Consider the following 20,510-nt stretch of genomic DNA (forward strand, 5'->3'; position numbering starts at 1 on the left):
GTGTGTGACCCGGGGCGGGGCGGGGCGGGCGCCGGTTCCGGTTCCGGTTCCGGTCGGCGGGGCCGTTTCCTGCGGGCGGGCCGGGCCATGGCGCGGAGCACGCTCTCCTCCCGCTTCCGCCGCCTCGACATCGACCAGTACGACGAAAACCGCTTCGTGGAGGAGCCCGAGGAGGCGGCGGCGGCCGAGCCCGATGCCGGCCCCGAGGTGGAGGCGCTGCTCAGGCAATATCCTTTGGGCCGGGGGGTCCCGGGGCCGGCGGTGATGGCCCGTGGGGCGCGGGGCGGGCCCGTGCGGGGCACAGCTCCTGTTTGAGTCCTTGACCCGCTGCCGCACAGGGGAGGCGCTCCGGGCCTTCCACACCGCCATCCGCAGCTCCCCGGGCAGCAGCAGGAACCCGGCCATGAAGGTAACCGGGCGGGCCCTGAGGGGACAGCAGCTTGTCCCCCCCGTGTGCTCACCCCTGCCTCCTTTAACCCCAAAACCGCTCACCTCGCGTTCAGAAATAACCCAGCCTGGAGCACAGCCTTCTCTTGCTAAACACGAGTCTCGGGATCGTTCTCAACTCTTCTCGTCCTCACATTTCTCTCTTTGCCTTGTCTTCCCAGGAGCAGGCCCAGGGAACGATGCTTAAAGTCCTCACGTCTTTTAAAAGCAGTGAAATAGAACAAGCGGTGAATTCCTTAGACAGAAACGGTGTTGATTTGTTAATGAAGTACATTTATAAAGGATTTGAAAAGCCAACAGAAAACAGCAGTGCAATATTACTCCAGTGGCATGAAAAGGTACGTGTACGCCTCTGGGCTCAGTCACACTCACAGGGTCCTGCTCTGTGCTTTCAGGAGAGCCCTTGGAGAGAACCAGGTCATGGCAAGGCCTCATCCCTGAGGAGTTCAGTGTTTCCTTTGATCTTTGGTCTCTCTGAGCCTGCATTCACAAAGCCTTTGCCTGTATTTCAGAGCTTACCCTCTGCCATGGGGAGAGGAAACTTGTGGCAGGGAGTTCCCAGCGAGGAGAAGGGGTGGGAGTGGGGATGTGACTGGGTGCACGGGGCAGCTGCAGCTCCTCTGTGGCCGAGCTCAGGGGGCTCAGGCTGCCCCAGGTCTGGCAGTTTTCATCAGCTGAGTCACAGGGTTTAGCAAGAGAGGAGTTTGAGGTCTCCAGAGATTCCACTGGGGACCAGCAGGGGCCTCTTGTGTTGCTGTGGAATGTCAGTTGTGAAACAGGGAATGTGGGATGTGTTCAGCCACTGACTGTGGAACCTTCTTCCCTGTCTGTGACAGGACAAGCCACACTCTGGGGTGAGGCACATCCCTGAAGCAGCTGCTGGGTGCCACTGCCCCTGGGCAGGAATCCAAGTGAAATCTTCCCCCACTACAGGGGTTTTAGCTACAGCCCTGGCTGTCAGTCCTCCCAGGAAAACTGATCCCTGGGAATGCTGCAGCTCCCTGTGCAGGGCAGCTGCTCGAATGCTGGTCTCATTTTCCCAAGGTGCAGAGCTTTTTCCTGTGATGTAGCATGACTCCAGCTATTGGCTGCTGTCACCAGTTTTGCCAAGCCTTGACAAGGGAGGAGGGAATTTCTCAGGATAGCAAAGAACATGTTTCTGCTTGTTGTTTTTTTTCTTTTTTTTTTTTCCCTGTTGTTTCCACTGAGGTGCTTTCAGGTAAGTGTGGGTGGTGCTCCCAGCATGGGAGATGACACACCATCACCCTGACTGGTACTCAGAGCATGTAGGGACATGAAAGGCATCTCGTCCTCTCTGTTGTGAAAGGAACAAGGCAGGTCTGAGTAGGCTGGGCAGGGTTTAAAGCCTGGTAGGATGTGTGGCTTGCTCAGAATGGAGTCAGCTTAGTGGTAGTACCAGTCTGTCCTCTGCAAAAGGCCTGTGGCAGGTCTGGTAGCTCAGGAACATTTACCTGCCTGAAGCACCTGTAAGTCCTGCTCCAGGTGGGTGCTGTGCCTTTGTCCAGTCGTGTACCCATCTCACACTGCTCTGATACCCCTGTGCTCTACTGCATTGTGACTGCAAAGTAAATGCCCCACGTTCAGCAGTCAGCTTAAATATTTATTTTTTCATAATGACCTCCATCGTCTAGACTTCAGAAGGAAACACTGTTCACATTGAGGGACACAAATGAAACTGAAGCGAGCTCCTCCTCAGGGATAGGGGAGGTGAGACATCTGCTCTGTCAGTGACATGCAACACTGGAGCCCTCCAGATCCAAAAGAGGGTTAGATTGTGAATGTCAGTTTCTAGTCCCTTCTGTGGCTAAACTCTTCAGTGTTTGTTCTGTGTGGGATGTGGTGACTCTGCAACCTCTCTCCTTTCCCACAGGCACTGGCAGTAGGAGGCCTGGGCTCCATAGTAAGAGTTCTCACAGCAAGAAAGACTGTGTAAAGACTGTTAACTTGGACAGAGGCAACGGTCAGGTTTGGACTCAGAAGAAGGAATGAGCTGAAATTACACTGGTCCATCTTTATTAGAGATTGCAATCTACGGAAATCCTACAGTAACCTCCTCTTGGAATGCTTTTAACCTTAAAGGTGGGGGAAGAGTAAAGGTATTCCTGCATATTCCGACTATCAAATATAGGAGCTAAGACATTCTCCTGCTCCCTTCTTTAACAGGCAGAGAGAAGGCACACTCCTGCCTCCTGTTACTGTAAGTGAACAGGTATTTCAGATTCTGCTTTAGCCAGATGTGGTGATACAAGCTCCCGTGTGTCCTGCTTAGTCCCAGGGTAGCAGTGTCTGGGCTGAGATCCTGCAGCTGAGGGTGGGAGAAGGGCTTGCAACGGCACCTTGGAACGCGTGGGTGAAGGACTCTTGGACTCTGGGGTTGGGTTAATGTAAAGTGAAGTGCCTGCTGCATCAATAAAGCTCTTGGATCACATGAGTTAAATTTATTTTCAGCTATATTGTAAGTCTGACACTTACTCCAAAGCAGGCCTGCAATAACCCAGTCCAACCCAGTGTCCACCTTTGTAGGACTGCTCCTAACTCCACCTGCTTAGAGAATTGTCCTCAAATCCAACTCTGTCCTTTGTAGGGAGTGGGACCAAGCTCAGCTGCTCCAGTCAAGACTTCTAAGATGTAGTGAATAGAACATATAATCACTCTAGATTTGATTTTTATATTCTTGTCCATGCTAGAAAGTTGAGAAGATACTTCAGAACTTGTGATTTCTATATTAGTGTGTCCTCTGCACCAGAGGTGTTGCCTGTGCTTTGCCCAGGCAGGACACGACTCCTGGATCCATGGCTGTCCCCATGTCCCTCTGGCCTGGGCAGGGCTCCCTGCCCTTTGGCACCAAGGAGCAGCTTCTCAGAGAGCCCCAGCTCCACCCAGTCCTTGCTTCCATCAGCTGCTCAAAGTGCAGCAGCAGCTCGTTCTGGTGGGAAGGTGATTTTGGAGGCAGCAGTGCCACCTCACTGTGGCACAACTCCCTGTGAGAGGCCTTGGTGGCAGAGCTGGCACACCCATCCACACCCTGGGCAAAGGTGGGGTTTGGGTCATGCTTTAAAAGTCAATTCTAAATAGCTATAGCATCCCTGAGGAGATAACCAGAACTATAAAAAGAAAGAAATCAAGATTAGGGGTTTGATCCAAAATGTATTGCACCACAAATTTCATAGTGTTTCATCATACAATCCATATTTACAGCACAGAAGGAAAGAAATCCAATGGTGATAGAAAGGATTATGTATAACCACTGTTCTGAGACAAGGGAAAGTGCATTAGCTTTTTGATACATGTATACACACCAGTCTTGCTCTGATACCTAACGAAAATTCAACACTTAAGAACTAGTTTATGGTAAGTTGATCCTGTATGAGGATTTGGGATCTGAAACTGAAGTTGTTAGTAAATATTTAACCCAAGATTTTACTTTGTCACTCCGTTCCAGGCTGCCTGTCCTACTGTTCAGCAGTAACCTTTGAAGCCAGGATCAGCATAAACCCAATAGTCATCCAGGAGGGAGCAGTGGGAGTGAGGGAGTCCTGAGCCCTAGTCCCACAGAAAAGGGGCAGGGCAAAGGGACATTAGGAAGGAAAAGATCTCAGAGAATAAAACCTTCCTAGAACTAACAGGGTTATTCCACCCCACTGTATCTCAGTAGAGAAACAATTGAAATAAATGTACTTTTTGATTGTCCATTTTCACAGTAGAGCAGGGGTGAACCCCTCCATGCTCTATCCTGTCTGGAGGTGCCATGAATCTGGTTACTAAAGACCGTTTGGACAAGCTTTAGTGTGCCAAAAAATTATGTTGGTTTTCTTAACTTCAGACAAATCCAACCTGGTTCCAGGCTGAGGAGCATCACCTGTGCCCAGTGACAGCTCCTGGGGGTACCTGTGTCTCAGGTGGGGCTGTCTGGGACACCAGCAGGGGCTGGATCCTCTGGATCTGCACATTCATCTCCTGCTGGATCTCCACTGGAGAAAGCTTGAATTATTCTGAATATATTTAAGAGAAGTATGAACTTCCTTGTAAGATAATTCCCAGAACTGCAGTGTGCTCACTGAGTTCCATACACGTAGATTTTTGGAAATAGGTCTTAGTTTTCAGAAGTCAGATTTAGTGCTGTTTCCCATTTGGATCCAGATTTTGCAGTGATGTTAATAACTATGGGCAAAATTGTGCTTCCAGGGAGGAAGCACCACTTTGATCCCCTTTCTTTTTTGTATTAAGGAAAACAAGCTGCTGGAACCACGACTTGTTCACTAAGAGTTGAATTTTGCCCTCAAACCCCTCATGAACAGCATTTCTTTTACCATAATAGTCAGGACACAGTTATTAACATAACAGTTTTTAAGCATCAGTATTTGAAGTACAGAAAACCACAACCAAAGAGGCAGATCCTGGTTATGAGGATTTGTTGCTAGCAGACTTGGAAGAAAAAAAATTAAAGTGTTTAGTACCAGCATTCTTCACCCTTTGTCACTAGATTTTTATTTTTTATTTTTTTTTAAATAAAAGGTATTTTTTAGTGTGGATTTACAATACCTGGAACTCAGCTTTAAAAATTTAAAATGGTTTCCTACCCCTTTTCCCACTGCTAACAACCCATGGAACAGGCTAATGGATTAGTTTTAAAGGCGACTGAGGATTAGGTACTATAATTAAGACCATTTTAAATATTATTTTTCTTTAAGAAAAGTAAAATCAGACAACTCTAAAGTTGTGCTCTCAAATTAAATAATCATCAACATGCAGCCTTGAGGACTGCAGGCCAGGATAAATGCACCTTAAATTACACAGTGATATGAAAAAATGCCGACCATTAGTTATGTCAGTATTAGAAGGCAAGGCAGAGTTCTTTTTTGGTTAAAGCTCCTGCTCCTGTCCTGTGAAAGGCTTTGCAAACCATCCTACTCTCAACACTGTTCTGCCAACACATTTTTCATTGCTGGCTTCCCACAGCCAGACAAGCAGCTTTTCTGTGCCCAGAGTCACTGGACTCCAGCACCCTGGAACAGCAGCTGGAATCACCATCCCAAGAGCCTGAACTGGCAGCCCTGCTGTCAGCGAGGTGCTCAGAACCCTCTGGTTCCAGGAACCCAGGAGTGATGAGCACAAGGAGCTGCTCCCATCACAGATACCGAGGTGGTCCCCGACTCCAGCCCAGAGCTGTTCAGTCTGTAGTGAAAATGTCTCCTTGCACAGCATTAGTTTTGTAAACAGAGCCAGAAGTTCTTGTACAAAATACTGCAATGACAGTGATTAAGACACACCTGGAGCAGTGTGTTCAGCATTCTTTTCACAGAAAGAAGTGCCTGGATGCTGCCTGCCACCTTCAGGTTCCCTTAAGGCCACAGAGTCCTTGGGCTTGAGATAGATGGCCGGATGCTGCCTTTGGGAGATGGCTTTGACCCAAACCAGGACATCTAGGACACAAGAGCATGACACACATCACACAGGGCTCACACTTCTGAGATGTGGAAAAGAAGTAATATGGTACACAGCCATGTTCTCATCATTTGATGCAAAGACCTATTTATAAATCAGAATGCTGCAGACTCAAGACTGAAGAAGTGGAGACAGCTTCACACAATCAAATCTGGAAGGAACAGCACCCACTTCCCACAGGTGAAAATGACTGAAGATTATACTTTGTATATTCCTTTAAAATAATTTCAAATTAGAACTTTACAGTCATTGAAACACAGTGCCTTTAGTCAATGTAGCATTACAGTGTTCCCTGAACCAGATGTGAGGAAATCTCTTCATCTGCAGACTGAACATCCCAACTCCCTGGGTAGACAGGGATGATGCAGCACCTGGAGCTGAGGCAGCACTCACTGTTGAACATTCCCTAACCACCACACAGCCAGGGTCATGCAGATCTCATCTTAGCCCATGAAAGGAGACACAGACCCAGAATTAGGCTCGTGCTGCTAAACACTGACTCTGTTCAGGCAAGGAGCTTCCAGCTTCTCCCCATGGATCAAGTTTACTGTGCAGAGCTGTGCTCTAACTCCTCTAAGCACCAGAAAGCTGCTATTTCCCTCACTGAAATGGACAATTCCTGCATGTGGTCAGTTAACATTTTAATAATAAATTACATTTATTATTGTAGCTAACATTTGGAAAAAAGACACTTTTCCTAATCTCCCAGCATCTAGGAATTTTCATTGTCTCCTGGGAATCCCATTAGAGATTACATATGGCACAGAACCCTTACCTTGTACTCCAGAGTTTCTTTGAGCATGTTTTCTTCCTCTTGTGAAAAATTCAGTAACACAGACACAGCTTTAATGAGATGGAATGCCTGAAAGAAACCAGAGAGTTGTGTTGCTTGGGCTCTACACTCAGGACTATGGTGCAGCACAGAGAGTTCTGTAGGTCTATCACAGACTTCAGCAGACCAACAACCTCCCATTATTCCTAGTTTCAGTGGACTAGGATGGCATCTTACTTCTGTGTTTCCTGGCCTTCTGTTCTTTAACAATTGTTTTGGAGAGACAGGTGGGGGGTTGGTTTGTCAGAGTAGAGAAGCAGCTTGGCTCCTGCTTTGAAAAGTGGTTTAAACCGGCAGGAGAGATTCTTGTCATTTCAAATACACACTGAGGCACACAAACTCCACAGTCTAACTGGTGCACCGTGACAGAATCAAGCACTCGGGATACCATGAAATTGTACAGTTATTTTTCTACCTTACCCACTGACTTGCAATTAAGTGTTTTGTTGGCATGACTTTCTAACTTTAACAGAACATGTGGAGAACAGGAAGGAGCTCCAAATGCATAAGGAATTACCTCTTACAGACCAATAACAAGTGATTTCTTTTTTTCTTGGTTTTTTACCTCTTTCTTAAATGTACAGCCATTTCATATTCCAAATGCTCTTCAGAGCAGTGTAGAGGGAATCTCTTGTAGATGCAGATCTCTAATACCCAGATGTGACTACCTCCTAAAAACTCACATTTCCCTTTCATGCAGTTCACAGTAGTCTGTACTTCCAAACACGCTGCTGACAGCCATTTTGTCTTATTGCTCCCACTGTGCACTTTTTATTTGTAAAATTATGGTATTGGCATAAAGTGTCCTTGGGAGGTGACAGGTGGCAATTTCTAGAGAAAGACAGATGTAGAAAGAGAAGTGGTATCTTTACCTCAGACTCCCTGCAGGACATGAACTTTAGTACAACATGTTTAAGGTACTCAAAGTTTATCTCCCTTGAGTCGTTCAAGTCAGAGTTGTTGGTGACAGTCACAGAAGCATTAGGCACTTCAGAATTTGCACGTAGCTCAAGTACCTCACTGTCAGGCCTTATTTTCTACAAAACAAAGAAAAAAAAAAAAAAAAAAAAGAAGAAAAAGAGAAGTACATTGCAGATGCCGTTAGCTTGACACTGGGAGGGGTCTGGGTTCAGGATATCTAAAGAGGGTTGTACCCACAGGTGAGTACAAAGTGGGCATCAACAGCTTCTCATCCTTTGTGGGGTGACAGCAGAGAAGTGTCTCCAGCTCTCTACACTCCAGGACAGGAGCTGGCTGATGTCATTGTTCCATGTACATTACCCAAACCAGCACAGAACTGGCTCCATGGTGGAAACTATCCCTTGGTAATTTTCTCCTATCACTAATCTGCTGTGAGCCTTTCAAACATGGGCTTTCTTCAGAATAATTTTCAACATCAGAGCAAAAATAACAATTTTAAAACCTCTGCTAATTTTTTTTTTTAATATAGATTTTTTTTTTCTTGGAGAGATAAACCACTGCAGAGAGATGTAAGGGGGGTTAGCAGTCAAGCTTTTGGAATGACAGTGCAAGTACCTGCCAGCAAGTGCCATCTGAAGAGACTGAAAACACACAACCCTTACCAGCTCCTTCTGGAGAGTCTTCTTGAGTTCTGCCATCCTTTGCTGAAGCTGCTTTATCATCTGTAAGCACAGCAAAGGAGAGTTTAACACAGTATTCATTGTCAGGACCCCCAGGTATCTGGAAAAACCCATGATAAGCGAGTACTGAATGAAGTAATAATTAACCAACACTGACAACTGTGAAGAAGCAACCTGACAGCCTTGCCTTGCCAGCTGCACACAGCAGCAGGCCTGTGGCAGGACACTTGGGCTTTCATGTGCCAGTGCCGTGGAACTGAACCAAATTCACACAAAAGGGCTCTGCAGGAAAGCTGTAAATGGTATCATTTCTGCATCTTTCTGCCAAAATAGATCAGGATTTGTGCAGCTCTTGCTGCAATTTTTATTCATGGCTGGTAGATACCTGTGCAATCCAGAGAAAAGCATTTACTCACAGTGTACTGGATTCAAATTGGACAGGCCTGTCCTTTAAAGGCTGCACCACAGGCAGCACCAATTACTCAGCTTCCTAATTAAAAGGGGAAAGACTACCAGCTGTTTCTATTCACCTTGTTTTTCTCAGCAACTTGCTGTTCCAGCTCTCTGTTATCCTTCTGAAGTTGAATGACATCTGCAGCTGCCACCTCTCCGTTCTGTTCCACCACAGAGTTTTCTGGAGAAGGGAAATGCTCATTGTTCAAGGCCCTCGTCGACTCCTCCAGCTCCAAAACCTATAAAAATAAACAGTGAAGTGGAGAGACAGCATGACATTTTCAGCTCAAGAACACTCCCCAGGGAGAAGGCCAGACTTCTTTTTGGTTGTCCAGGCAGGACAGAACTGGGGTGCTCCTGCAAACCTCCCTCTTTTCCCAGGAAGTCTGACAGAATGGATTTGCAACTGCACTCACATTTTTCTCATGCTCTTTGGCCAACAGGCACTCTTGTACCTGCAGTTTCAGCTCATCAATTTCTTTTCTTGCTGTTTCCTCTTTCTCCACTGCTTGGCTCTGACTTGCTTCTATGTCCAACTGTAACTGATGCACCTGCAGCAAAGCAGCTTCATGATCTGGGAAAAGAGAGACCTGCTTAGTATCAGTGCTGCACATCAGGTGAGAGTTTCTAATCCATTTTGTCTGTCATGAAGACAGAAAGCCAGGAGAGAGACAGAAAGACAAAAGAGAGACTGTCCAATTGCTAGTGAACTATAAACTATTTTGATAATTCTAAGATATTAAATATGGAAGAGAAATCTAGAAAAATCACACTCTGCCAGGCAAGGCCAGAACTACAGACTGTATTTAAAGTTGTCTAGGATACAATGGACTCATTTGGTCTAACCTTGACTGAGTTGGTTCAGTTCTCCCTTCTGTTTTAGCAGCAGATCATGTTTTTCATCAATCAGCCGGTCTTTCTCCTTTATTAGGGCGTTCAGATGTGAAACCTTCAAAGGAGAAAAACAATGAACAGAAGTCATTAAAGATATAAAACAGGAAGAGGATGTTGAAAGGTCCAACATCCTTCAAAGGCTCAGCAGGCATCGCCTCCCCAATGCTGCCCTCAGTAACAAGCACTGAAGTTACAGCTGGAAGAGCTAAACCCTGCCTGGCTTCTGTGCCACCATCAGATTGCCCAGCCAGCATGTGGCAGCTGCCAAAGCCCCTGAGCAAAACAGGAGATGGCCTTAAACCTCTTCTACACAGATCTGGCCCAGCAAGCACAGATCTACAGCAGGTCCAGAAGAATAAAGAAACCAAAAGATGGGACTAACTCCAGTCAAACTTGCTCAGTTGACAGTTCCTATTTAAGGAAACACAAGCTCACATTACCCACTGTTTTTTATACAGGAAGAGCAAAACAAGACTACCTAGAACTGACATTTAGTACTGGATATGAGCTCTTCCCTATGAGGAAATGTACAATTTGACAACTAATGTTCTCCAGAGGAACCCAGATGTGACACAGGCACTGAAAGGAACTAACCAGAACAAACAGGCTTCTTCAAAAGAAGCTGCCAGATGTCAGAGGCTCCCAATGGCACTGACACAGTAACACCTCACAGATTACAGGGCTCTGAAACAGTCTTAAGTTTACTGAGGCAACCACTGCTGTCTCACCTGCTGTGGATATGATTTTGACCAATGGTCTTGAACGTTAGGATAAATAAATCCAAACCTAGCCTGCTCTCTGAAAGGTTGGGACGTCTCAGATACATTTTAAAACAGCCATTATTAACCAACCTGCTGTTGTAATTCCTCTCTCTGTTTCCGTGTTTCTTCCAATGCTTTGGCAATTTCCACACTGACAGTTTCTCTGCTGCTCATCTCACTCTGTAAACCAGAAGTAATTGAGAGGTTATGTGAGACAATAAATAAATCAGTCTCTCATCTTTAACCCCAAATTCATTAGGATGACATTTATGACACACAATTTCCAAATGAGTTAGGTTTTTTTTTACTGACTGTTGCTCCCTGCATATGCAAGAGCAACACAGAACTGATGTAAGTACCCAAATAAACTCAATGCTTACAAGATCTTTCATTTTGAAGACTCTATTACAAAGAAGTAGCTCCTTGCTACAACAGAGCTTTAGTCCCATTGTGCATCCAGGAGTAGCTATGGAAAAAAATTCAGCCATCTAAAATTATAGTCAAAACTGGATAAACTGTAAATACCCAATCAAATTAAGTTTTTAACTTTTTGGTTTGAACACTGTGAGTGGAATCTGACATTGAACCATTCTGTATTCACCACTGCTAACAGGATTTCCAAGCTCTTCACATCCCTGACAATATATGTATTATTTCTGCCTGATTTAGGCAGACCCAAGCATTCTGGTTCAGAAAAGGATCAGCCCTTTGTAATGCTTCTCCAACACATTTCTGCTGAGTACCAGAGATGATTTGCAGCTCCAAGTACCTGCACCCTGAACACAACAGACCTCCAAGCACTGAATGTAACCCACTGTGCTGTTTACTGTTCGCCAGCCTCAGCTCTGTTCCAAGACAATTCCAGTACCCAGTTCATCCCTCACCTTCAGCCTGCTCAGTTCAGACTCTTGTTGTTTTAAAGAACTCTCATACCCTTCTTTGCTTCCCTTGAGGTTTTCATTTTCCTTTTCCAACTCACTCTGTAAAATAAAGAGTGTTTAAATACCCAGTTCAATTATTCTAATGCTTTGTTTAAAACATTAAACACATCTAATGTTTTGCTCATACTTAGTTCCTCAAAGTATTATATATATTATCTTCTATGATAATGACAAGAGTACTGAATAAGAACATTCAGACAACAAGCAAGTTCTGCAAGTTGAAACCATGTTGTGAAGACTCTCACAACCCAGCAGACAGTCTCTGTACTTACAATCCTGTGCTGAGTTGTTGTTTTTTCCAATTCCCAGGCTTCTTCAAGAGCAGCAATCTGAGACTCCAGCCCAGTAACTTTCTGATCATACTGACGTTTCTCACTTAAAATCTGTTGCTGCAGTTGATTTCTTTCATCCTCTAGATCACTTTGCTTAAGAGAAATAAAGAAAACCACGTTAATAAAATTGTATTTTGACATCATTCTGACAAGATCAGACACCATTCCATGAGACAATGAAACTGAGGAACATAATTCCTTTGGCAGCAGTGTCATGTACTCACAGACCAGAGTTCAGGAGACAAACAGCAAGAAAACAAATACTTGAATAACAAAACAGAGAAGTGATTGTCTCTGGGGGTGCTGAAGACTGAGCTGTTACTGGTCAGTGAAACATGCAGGATACTCACCAGCTTCTGGATCTTCAGATCCTGGTCAGCAGCTGTTTCTTTGCTCTTTTTCAATGTTTCTGTTGCAATCTGTAGTTTCTCTTCCAGTTCTTTTTTCTAAAATTACACCATGAATTAAATTCAGCATCCACTGGCATCTATGTTATTTAAAAAAGTTTGCATAATACAGAGTGGCCCAGGAGGGGAAGGTTAATGTTAAATCCCTGAAACCACAGAGATTAAAGAGGCTGCCATTCAACACATGCTGGTTTTAGGAATTCTTCACCACAGCACTGCCCCAGCAATGCTTGCCCTTGAGTTATTTGTTTCTTAGTATAGGGAGGATCTGCACAAAGCCTCTATCTTCCCCTCTAGGCCCTCCTCCACCCATGCAGTGGGGAGATGCCCAGAGACACTAATCAATTATTCTCCTTTCAGGACTAAATGTGACTAAATGTGCAGTCTCACCTTAGGCTGGGAGTGCAGTGAGGGGAGGAGGAATAGGGGACAAAGAGAGTCGGAATCTATGGTGAAATTAAAAACTCCTCACCTGTGTTTCCAAGCGGTTCACGGCCTCGCTGTGCCGTGTCCTGTCTGCCAGGGCCTGCTGCCTGCTCTCCTCCAGCCTCTGCTCAAGAGCAGCTTTCTGAAGATTGCATTGAGGTGAAGAACACCAGGAAGGATGGACAAAGACATAAGTTGGGGGTAATTAAAATTTTCCTTTTTATTTCGTTAATAAGGTCAAACTAAAATGGGACAGAATGTTTTAATGTCTCTTTATAAACTTTAAACTGCCTTGAGTTTACTAAGCCAAGCAAAGTGCTTTTGTCACAAGGTGATGCAACTGTAGGCACCTTGACCAGGGAAGAGCAAACATCCCCCTCTCTCCCCAGGACCCAGCTGGGGAAATGTTGCTCCAGGCTGATTCTGAGCAGGAGCAGCAGTGCTTGAGAAAGAGATCAAGAAGTAATGAGAGAAAAGGGATTAACCACAGCTAAGTTTCTGCTTTCAGCTGTTGTTTAGCACTTCTGAGGCTGAGGTTCTCAGCATACAACATTCTGTTTGCACACCTGTGTGCAAATAGTTCCCCTCCCAGCCCCACTGCCTTGCCAAAGAACAAGGAAAAGCTTCTTGTACTGTTCTTGTAAGGATTAATTTAAAAAACTCCCAAATTGTTCCACCTCCCATGGGGATACTAGAAATCTGCTCTTCTATCTAAGCAGTCAGATGCAGTGCCCAAACAGACAATGCAGAAAGGCCAACACAGACATCTGTGCAGGATCTATACAAACCAGCTCAGTGCAGCCACCACATGTTCTGCCCAGCACAGTGTGCCAAAACACACTGACAGGACAAACGTGGCTGTATGACATCAGTAGCTTTCTTTCCATGGGTGAAAAGTAATGTATGACCTAAAAAACCCAAAACAAACAAATCACTAACACTGTACTTCTAAGCAGACTTTAACTGTGTAATTACCTCTTTGATCAGCTCCTGCACATGTTCATCTCCCGAGAGATTTCTTTCTAGCTTGTTTTCCAGGGAAGATACCTTTTCCTGCAGCTGTTCAGTAAGTTTATCTCTCTCAGCAAATTCAAAAGTCATCTGTGAGAATGATAAATCACAGCATCTTTTTTGCAATGAAGCTTTCAGCTAATCTGTGGTAGTTTGATTTTTGAAAATGTCAGTAAAAAGGAAAGTCCTATTTGAAGACAAAATGATCCTGGAACACTTTCTAGACACCAAACTTCCACCTACACAAAGGTGTACATTAATCAAATGTGCACCTTCATACCAGCAACAGCACATGCATCTGAAAGCATCTCACCTTTTGCTTCTGTTGCTCATATTCCACCTTCAGAGATTCATGCTCCACTTGTAACATTTCCAGTCTCTTCTCATAACCAGAACCAGCCACTCGAGCCTAAACATTTTGAGAAATTACTTACTTTGAAACTTAAATTTCCAACACCACATAACTGATATCTAATCTAATTTCTGCAGACATGGAGCTCTTTGAATCACATCTCACTTGGCTTAAACTTACATTTTGCAAGTCTACAGAAAGCTGCTGAATGACAGTTTGTAGCTCCTGTTCTCTTAACTCCAGAGCAGTGATCTTATTTTCTGCATTTGTCTCAGCTGTCATTAGTTCATCTCTTCACAGAAAGAGAATAAAAACAAGTGACATACCATTCCAGAAAAATAATCTTTAGCAGATAATTCTGCTGCTTATGAAAATGGATTAAGCATCAACAAAATTTTCTTGGCCTAAAACCAGCCACCATCATCAATCACTGCTTGATTATTAATTTTCCAAAAAAAGTGACAGTTAAGCATCCAAGCAATGAAAAAAGGAAATAATTTACGAAAAAAAGTATTACTATCATTGGCTTGGCATTTACATCCCCATGGCCACAGCAGAGGCAAAAATTCAGTCAAGTTGCTACGTATATAAACTCTTCCAAAGAGACAGAACTGAGCATCAAGTAAAAATACAGGGGAAATACATCCACTGCTCCTCTGAAATCCTCAGCTCCATACCTGTGAGCCTGCAGCATCAAGAACTGCTGCTGCAAGTCCTGGAGGTCCTTCCTGAGGCCTGAGGACTCACTCCTGGCCTCCTGCAGCTCCGCTCTGGCATGTGTCAGCTCCTGAGCACGCGCCTCCAGCTCCTGCTCTGCTCTGCTCAGAGATTCTTCCTTTTTCAAAAGCTGAATATTAGAAGGATCATCTTTGGCATTACAGATGATGAGTAACACTGATAAACCTTTTCACTGAAACTTGCCTGTTTTACTAATTTGTGGGCTGAATTAAGTGAGATAACAAACTGTGTAATATTGTGTTCAGTACCTACTGTTAGGATTTTGACACTAACCAAATCTGTGTACAAGCATAAAGGCTGAAAAAAGGAATGCTGGGCTACCACTAACTTAATATCCTAATAAAAATTTTAGCAAATAGAAAGTTTGAAGTATTCTTACCATGTGCTTAACTTTGGCAATTTCCTGCTGCTGAAAGCCCTCCAGTTCATCGATTTCATCTCGTTTTTGGAAAAGGTTCAAACTCTGCTCCCTCATTTCTTGTAACTGTGTTTGAAGCATTTTCTTTTCCTGATAAATGAACAGAACCAAAGGAAATCAAAGGTATGCTCATGTCAGGTTAATGGGAGTTTAGGTAAACTCTCTGGGAAAGAAATTTTTGTCTTGCAGCCATAGAGCTCCTGATGGTGCTCAACATAGAAACAGAAATCCTTTCAGATTCACATCACAGTGCAAATTACCAAACTTAAAAAAAAAAACCCCATAAAAAGAAATCTGAAATCATTACAATGCCATCAATGACCATCTAAACTGAACTCTGAAAAATGGACAATATTCCACCTTACAGAAGGAGAACTTTCCCATCAAAACCCATCATTCTTTCCCCAGTGAAAAATAAGACCACAAACACCTCCCCAAGCATTTTAACAAAAGGCAAATGATCGGCCTCTCTCACTGAACAAAGACCAAACAATAAAAAGGACTGAACAGAGTTGAGTTCTGATAGAGTTGGAAGTGTACAAGATGATGTTTGCAAATACACACAAATACACACAACACCCCCCCAGAAAAACATCCAAGGTTAATTACCTTTTCAACTTGACCAAGTTTTTCCATCCACTCCTGCACAAGAAAGAAAGGAGAAAAAATGTATCAAAATTCATTTTTAGACTTTCAAGGACAGCAATTATGGTTTAAAAAAATTAAAATTGTATTATTAGGAGATACTAGGCTTTAGTAATGATTAAAAAAATAATCTGCAGCAGTACAGTAACAGCCCATGCTTGAATAGATAAAGGCTGAGGAATCATTTATGCTACCCAAATACATAAGTTTTATGCAAGTAAAAGAAATGTGACAACAGGCCTACTGCCATTGAATCTTATCTAAGCACAAGCTTAACCTTTCAATAGGAATTTTTGTGGGCTCTTGTTAAAACCAGTCGGAACAGTCTGAGCAGTGGCAAGTCCTGCACCATTCCTGGCACTGAGCTCAGCACTTCCTCCTTCCCTCACCACTGCACACTCACACAAAGTGCTGAACAATTATTTTAATTAATAGCAACACCCACTTAAAACATCAGGGTCATAAGAGTCAGAAGTCCTGTTCAAGCTCTCTTACCTTGTCTTTTTTTTCCAAGGCCAAAGCCATTCCTTCAGCCATCTTGGCTCGACTGGCCTGATGAGCTTCATTCTGCTCCTGAAACTTCCTCATGGAGGCTATCAACAGACAACCACCAGCTATATTAAAAACTTATCTTTTAAAATTGCTTCTCACTTTTCTGTAAGTTATTTATGACTTTAAGGACTTCTCCTGCAAGTAATTATCCCCATCTTGACTGTAGCACTAGTGCTGTGCTCCTCATTCCCTCACTGGCCAAGAGCCAAAGCTAACAGCAGACAGGAATACTGCTCCTTGCTGGATTAGAACAAAGCTGTGGGTTTCTAAAAGGTCCTTCCAGCAGGTTAGCCCCACATTTGGCAGAAGGAGTACAATAACAACTTTGTTCAACACACTGCTGCTGCTTTTTATGCTGTAAATAAGGTAACAACTCGTGTTCTAACTGTTCACAGCACAGAGGGGCACAGTTTGAAAGGAAATCATTAGCACACCTGTACACCAAACCTCTTTCCTTCCAACCACAGCAAGTTTCAACTCAACTGAACAAAAAGGAAAAAAAGAATAATACGTACAATCCTGATGCTTTTCTAATGCATTTTCAAGCTTCTCTTTTATCTTCTGCAGATTTCGGATCTGATCAGCATAATCTTGTGTGAGGAAGGAGAAGAAGAGACCAGGAATGGACAGACATTGGGGAAGGACATTTTTAGGGTAACATAAAAGAAAAAAAAAAAATGAGTGGCAAATGACAATGATTTTCTCAGTCAGAAAATCATTCCTGCTGAGGAAAACTTGGGTGACCACAACAATGAACACAAGCAAATAGCTCTCTACTGTCCACAGGGTTGGCACAAACAGAAGGGCCTGTCCCAGGGGTGTCAGTGACACAGACAAGAGCAGAACCAGAGAATGAACAACTACTCCCTCCCTTTTCACTTCATCCCAGGACAGTGACATATTTAACACTGTTCAGGAAAGATGTCTGGCACTGGAGGGTGCAAGGAAGGGTTAATTCATGAGACTCCTGATACTCAGAGCCTCCCTCTCTTGCATTAAGCCCCAGCCAGGACTTTTAAGTTTCTCTTGTGCAAGAAGATGAGCACTTGGACCTTTCAAATTCAATGTGAAATAATTTTTGAAGCCTATATTTTCTTGAACTGAACAGGAGCCCAATAAGTCTCCAGCACAAATTAAAATAATCCTGATCTGGCTATAACCTTTCCTAATTTTCCAAGGCCTCTCATGAGCTTTGGGAAGCAGCAGTGTAACACAGTTCAGCCTGGTCTCCAGTCTCCTACAACAGGGAGAGCATGAAGAGCAGTGCCAGCCTTCACTACAGCTTTACAGAGCAAGGGATTAGAAAGAAAAAAGCCTCAGGACAGTTTTATGCTGAATTCTTTGTTTCTTTTTCATTTCCCAGCCCACTTCTTTAAGGATGGCACTGTGTTACTGCCAACATCAGAAAGCTCAGACCCTCTGAGAAACAAATCATTACACACAAGTGAGGACAGACATTGTTTGAAACACGGGACAGAAAGCTATCCCAGATGTTCCAAGGAATCACATAAATTGATTGCTGAAATCAGCAAAGATCCAGTCGCCCTCATAAAAAATTAATGATACTGGATGCTCACTTGTTGTCAATGAACAGGGATACTACAAATCGATTTTCAAAAGACCCTAACCCCATTTATTTTTAATAAATTAAACCATGCAAATTCAAAGGAAAACGTTTCCTAAAGTAACAAGTTTTATATGTATCAGGGCACATACCAGACAGCTTCACCTCCAGTTTTCTTATTTGTTCATTTCTTCTGAACAACTGGGATGAAATATCCTCTCTGGAACTGCTTCCATCAGAAGCCTTGGGAGAAAAGCAACACCCTGTAACTTACAAAATTTAGAAAAAGTGACCCTGGCATACATTAAGTCCCTGATAATAACCACTCTTCTGCCTAGGAATAGCACTGGTTTTTCACACAGAGGGGAAAATTGTACTAAGCACAGCAGAATGTGTAAAAAATGCTGAAGGAGAAAACCAGCAAGGGTTTAATAGTGCCAGGCTGCCTGTTCCCCAGAGCACAAGGCTTGGGAAGGAGCTGGGGCTGGGAACTGTTTGTCCAAACTGTCATTGACGAGACAGGGGAATGGAATGACTGAGGAGGAGGAAATCAGGCTCTACAGCAGAGGCACCAGGAAAGGTCAAAGAAGAGAGTCAGAAAATCAAAGTAATTAGAAAAGAAGCAGTAATACTTTTAGGTGGGATAAACTCACTGAAGCCCTGATGCAGCAATCTGTCCACACAAAGTCTGCTGCATAACTGACTTATGAGTCCTCTGGTGGTTTTTGCTCCATAAAAATCAATAGCAAGAGCAGTTAAATGAATATTGATAAAACAACTAATTCTTGGAGGTTTTCTGAAAACCACTCAAGACTTCGGTCGCTGCCATTATTTGTTTCCTGTTCTACAACCTTGCAAGATGGTAAACAGAACTTCTACATGAGAATTTCTTGAGTGCTAAAGAAAAAAAAAAAAAACCCTCAGAAAAATGCAAGACTAATATATATCCACTATAAAATATATTTAAACATTAGGCGCTCCAGCCTCCTGCTTAACAGAACTGAAAATTCAGCTGAGCATCAAAAAAAATTATTTAAAGCTCAACTGTGCAAATAACTTCTTCACTCTGCAGACAGCAAACAAGACTTGCTGCTGGCTCTGCAGTGGGTCCTGCTGGCTCCAGCAGTGGGGTTACACTGCCTTAATCCAGGCTTTTAAAAATGTGACAGCCAGTCATCCAGGGCAGAGGTGCCAGAGCATTCCAGGGTTTCATTTAACCCACACGCTCCTGGAATTCTACCACTTGTTTAAGCAATGTTTTATAATGAAAGAGGTGAATTGTAATAGTTTTGAGCGCAACAACACTGCACATGTTTTCAGCAGAGACATATACAATGCCTCAGGTAGGAAGAATAGCAGGAAGCCAAGAGGTAAAATGAAAACTGAGGCTGTTCCATCCCTGGGAGTGTTCCAGGCCAGGTGGGTCAGGACCTGCAACAATCTGGTCCGGTGGAAAGTGTCCCTGTCCATGGACGGGGGGGATGAGCTTAAAGGTCACCTCCAACCCAAACCATTCTAGGATTCTGTGCTTCAGTAATTTAACTTAACTAACAAGCATCTTATACGTAACTACAGCTGTATTCAGTATTTAATGTCTATTTATCAATGTACAGAAACAGGTTCGTAACTCATGTTTACATGGGAACAGAACCCTCACGGCAACTACTGTGTTTAACAAACGTTTTCTCTTCAATATTTAAGTTCACTCATGCTAATGATACATTTACAAAGACACCACAGCACCGATTCAAGCCGCACACTAGACTTAAAATGGTTGTCTGCAAAACTGTAATAAAACCACTGTCAGAGAAATCGGATTTCAAAGCAAGGTGTAACTCACAAAGTCGTCCCCGGAGTCTGCTCCCACAGAGGTGATGGATTCCCTGCTGACAGACCTGGGGATGCGGGCGGCTCCTCCGGGCCTGGGAGCCACCGCCGCCTCCTCCGCGATCTTCTTCTTCAATTTGGCAAACATTTTACTGCTCTACAGCCCTCAAATATCCAGGTCCTTTGGAAAGCCACGACCTCCAACGTTTAATGCACTGACGCTCTGCTCTAAAGCGTCCAAATGCTGAGACTTAATTCTGAGCCTCATCCACGGGTCTACTGCATTTTTAGCGCCATTAAAGCCCTTAAGGCCTGGCAGTACCTGAAAATCAAACAGAAATGGGTTCCACACTAAAAAAAATCCCACCAGCATGAATTATTTAAAGGTAACAGAAAACCTTTTAGCATCGCATCCGCTACAACACGCTAAAAATCCGGCTATCCTGGAGCGGAATCAGTTAAAGTCCCAAACCAACGGCCCCAAACGGCGTCGGGGCCGGGGAGCGAGAGGGTCCCCTCAGCCCGGCCCGCACCCACACGCCGGGGAGGCCCGGCCCGGCCCGCGGAGCCTGCTCTGCCCCCAGGCATCGCGGGCCCGTCACCGCCGCTTCCCCGCGGCCCCGGCCCCGGCCCAACCGGTCCGGTTCCCCTGCGCTACCGGTCCCCTCGCTCCTCACCGCCCATGCCCAGCCGGGCCCCGCCGGTCCCGCCGCCGCTTCCCCGGACACCGCCGACCCGGAAGCGCCGCACGGGGCGGAAGCGGCGCCGGCATCGCCCCGCCCCCGGGTCCCAGCCCCGCCCCCGGGCAAAGCCCCGCCCCTTTCCCCGGCCTCACTCCTCCCT

The 20,510-nt window shown here is 44.5% G+C and overlaps 2 protein-coding genes across 3 annotated transcripts; one reads left to right on the plus strand and one right to left on the minus strand.

Moving 5' to 3' along the window:
• Positions 1-51: 51 nt before the first annotated feature.
• On the plus strand, positions 52-2,916 carry ARPC5L (actin related protein 2/3 complex subunit 5 like). The gene is made up of 4 exons (XM_083875816.1): positions 52-227; positions 337-409; positions 609-785; positions 2,339-2,916. The coding sequence occupies exons 1-4, from the start codon at positions 88-90 to the stop codon at positions 2,399-2,401; spliced, it is 453 nt and encodes a 150-aa protein (XP_083731942.1). The 5' UTR covers positions 52-87; the 3' UTR covers positions 2,402-2,916.
• A 534-nt stretch (positions 2,917-3,450) lies between these two features.
• On the minus strand, positions 3,451-20,508 carry GOLGA1 (golgin A1). Of its 2 annotated transcripts, none has more exons than XM_083875814.1 (23): positions 20,345-20,508; positions 19,681-19,989; positions 17,993-18,083; positions 16,792-16,866; positions 16,220-16,317; positions 15,689-15,721; positions 15,041-15,169; positions 14,601-14,770; positions 14,104-14,215; positions 13,885-13,980; positions 13,536-13,661; positions 12,607-12,702; positions 12,078-12,173; positions 11,668-11,820; positions 11,339-11,434; positions 10,545-10,634; positions 9,646-9,748; positions 9,255-9,373; positions 8,877-9,038; positions 8,329-8,388; positions 7,618-7,782; positions 6,689-6,775; positions 3,451-5,891 (listed from the first exon to the last, which is right to left on the minus strand). In XM_083875814.1, exons 2-23 carry the CDS (start codon positions 19,813-19,815, stop codon positions 5,811-5,813), a joined length of 2,373 nt encoding a protein of 790 aa, XP_083731940.1. In that variant the 5' UTR covers positions 19,816-19,989; positions 20,345-20,508; the 3' UTR covers positions 3,451-5,810. The 2 variants fall into 2 exon arrangements, with proteins under 2 accessions (XP_083731940.1, XP_083731939.1); XM_083875813.1 differs by having other exon boundaries at positions 3,453-5,891; positions 9,216-9,373; positions 20,345-20,507.
• Between the last annotated feature and the right edge of the window lie 2 nt (positions 20,509-20,510).

Source organism: Zosterops lateralis, assembly GCF_965231275.1.
Source record: "Zosterops lateralis genome assembly, chromosome: 20".
In the NCBI taxonomy this organism is placed as follows: domain Eukaryota; kingdom Metazoa; phylum Chordata; class Aves; order Passeriformes; family Zosteropidae; genus Zosterops; species Zosterops lateralis.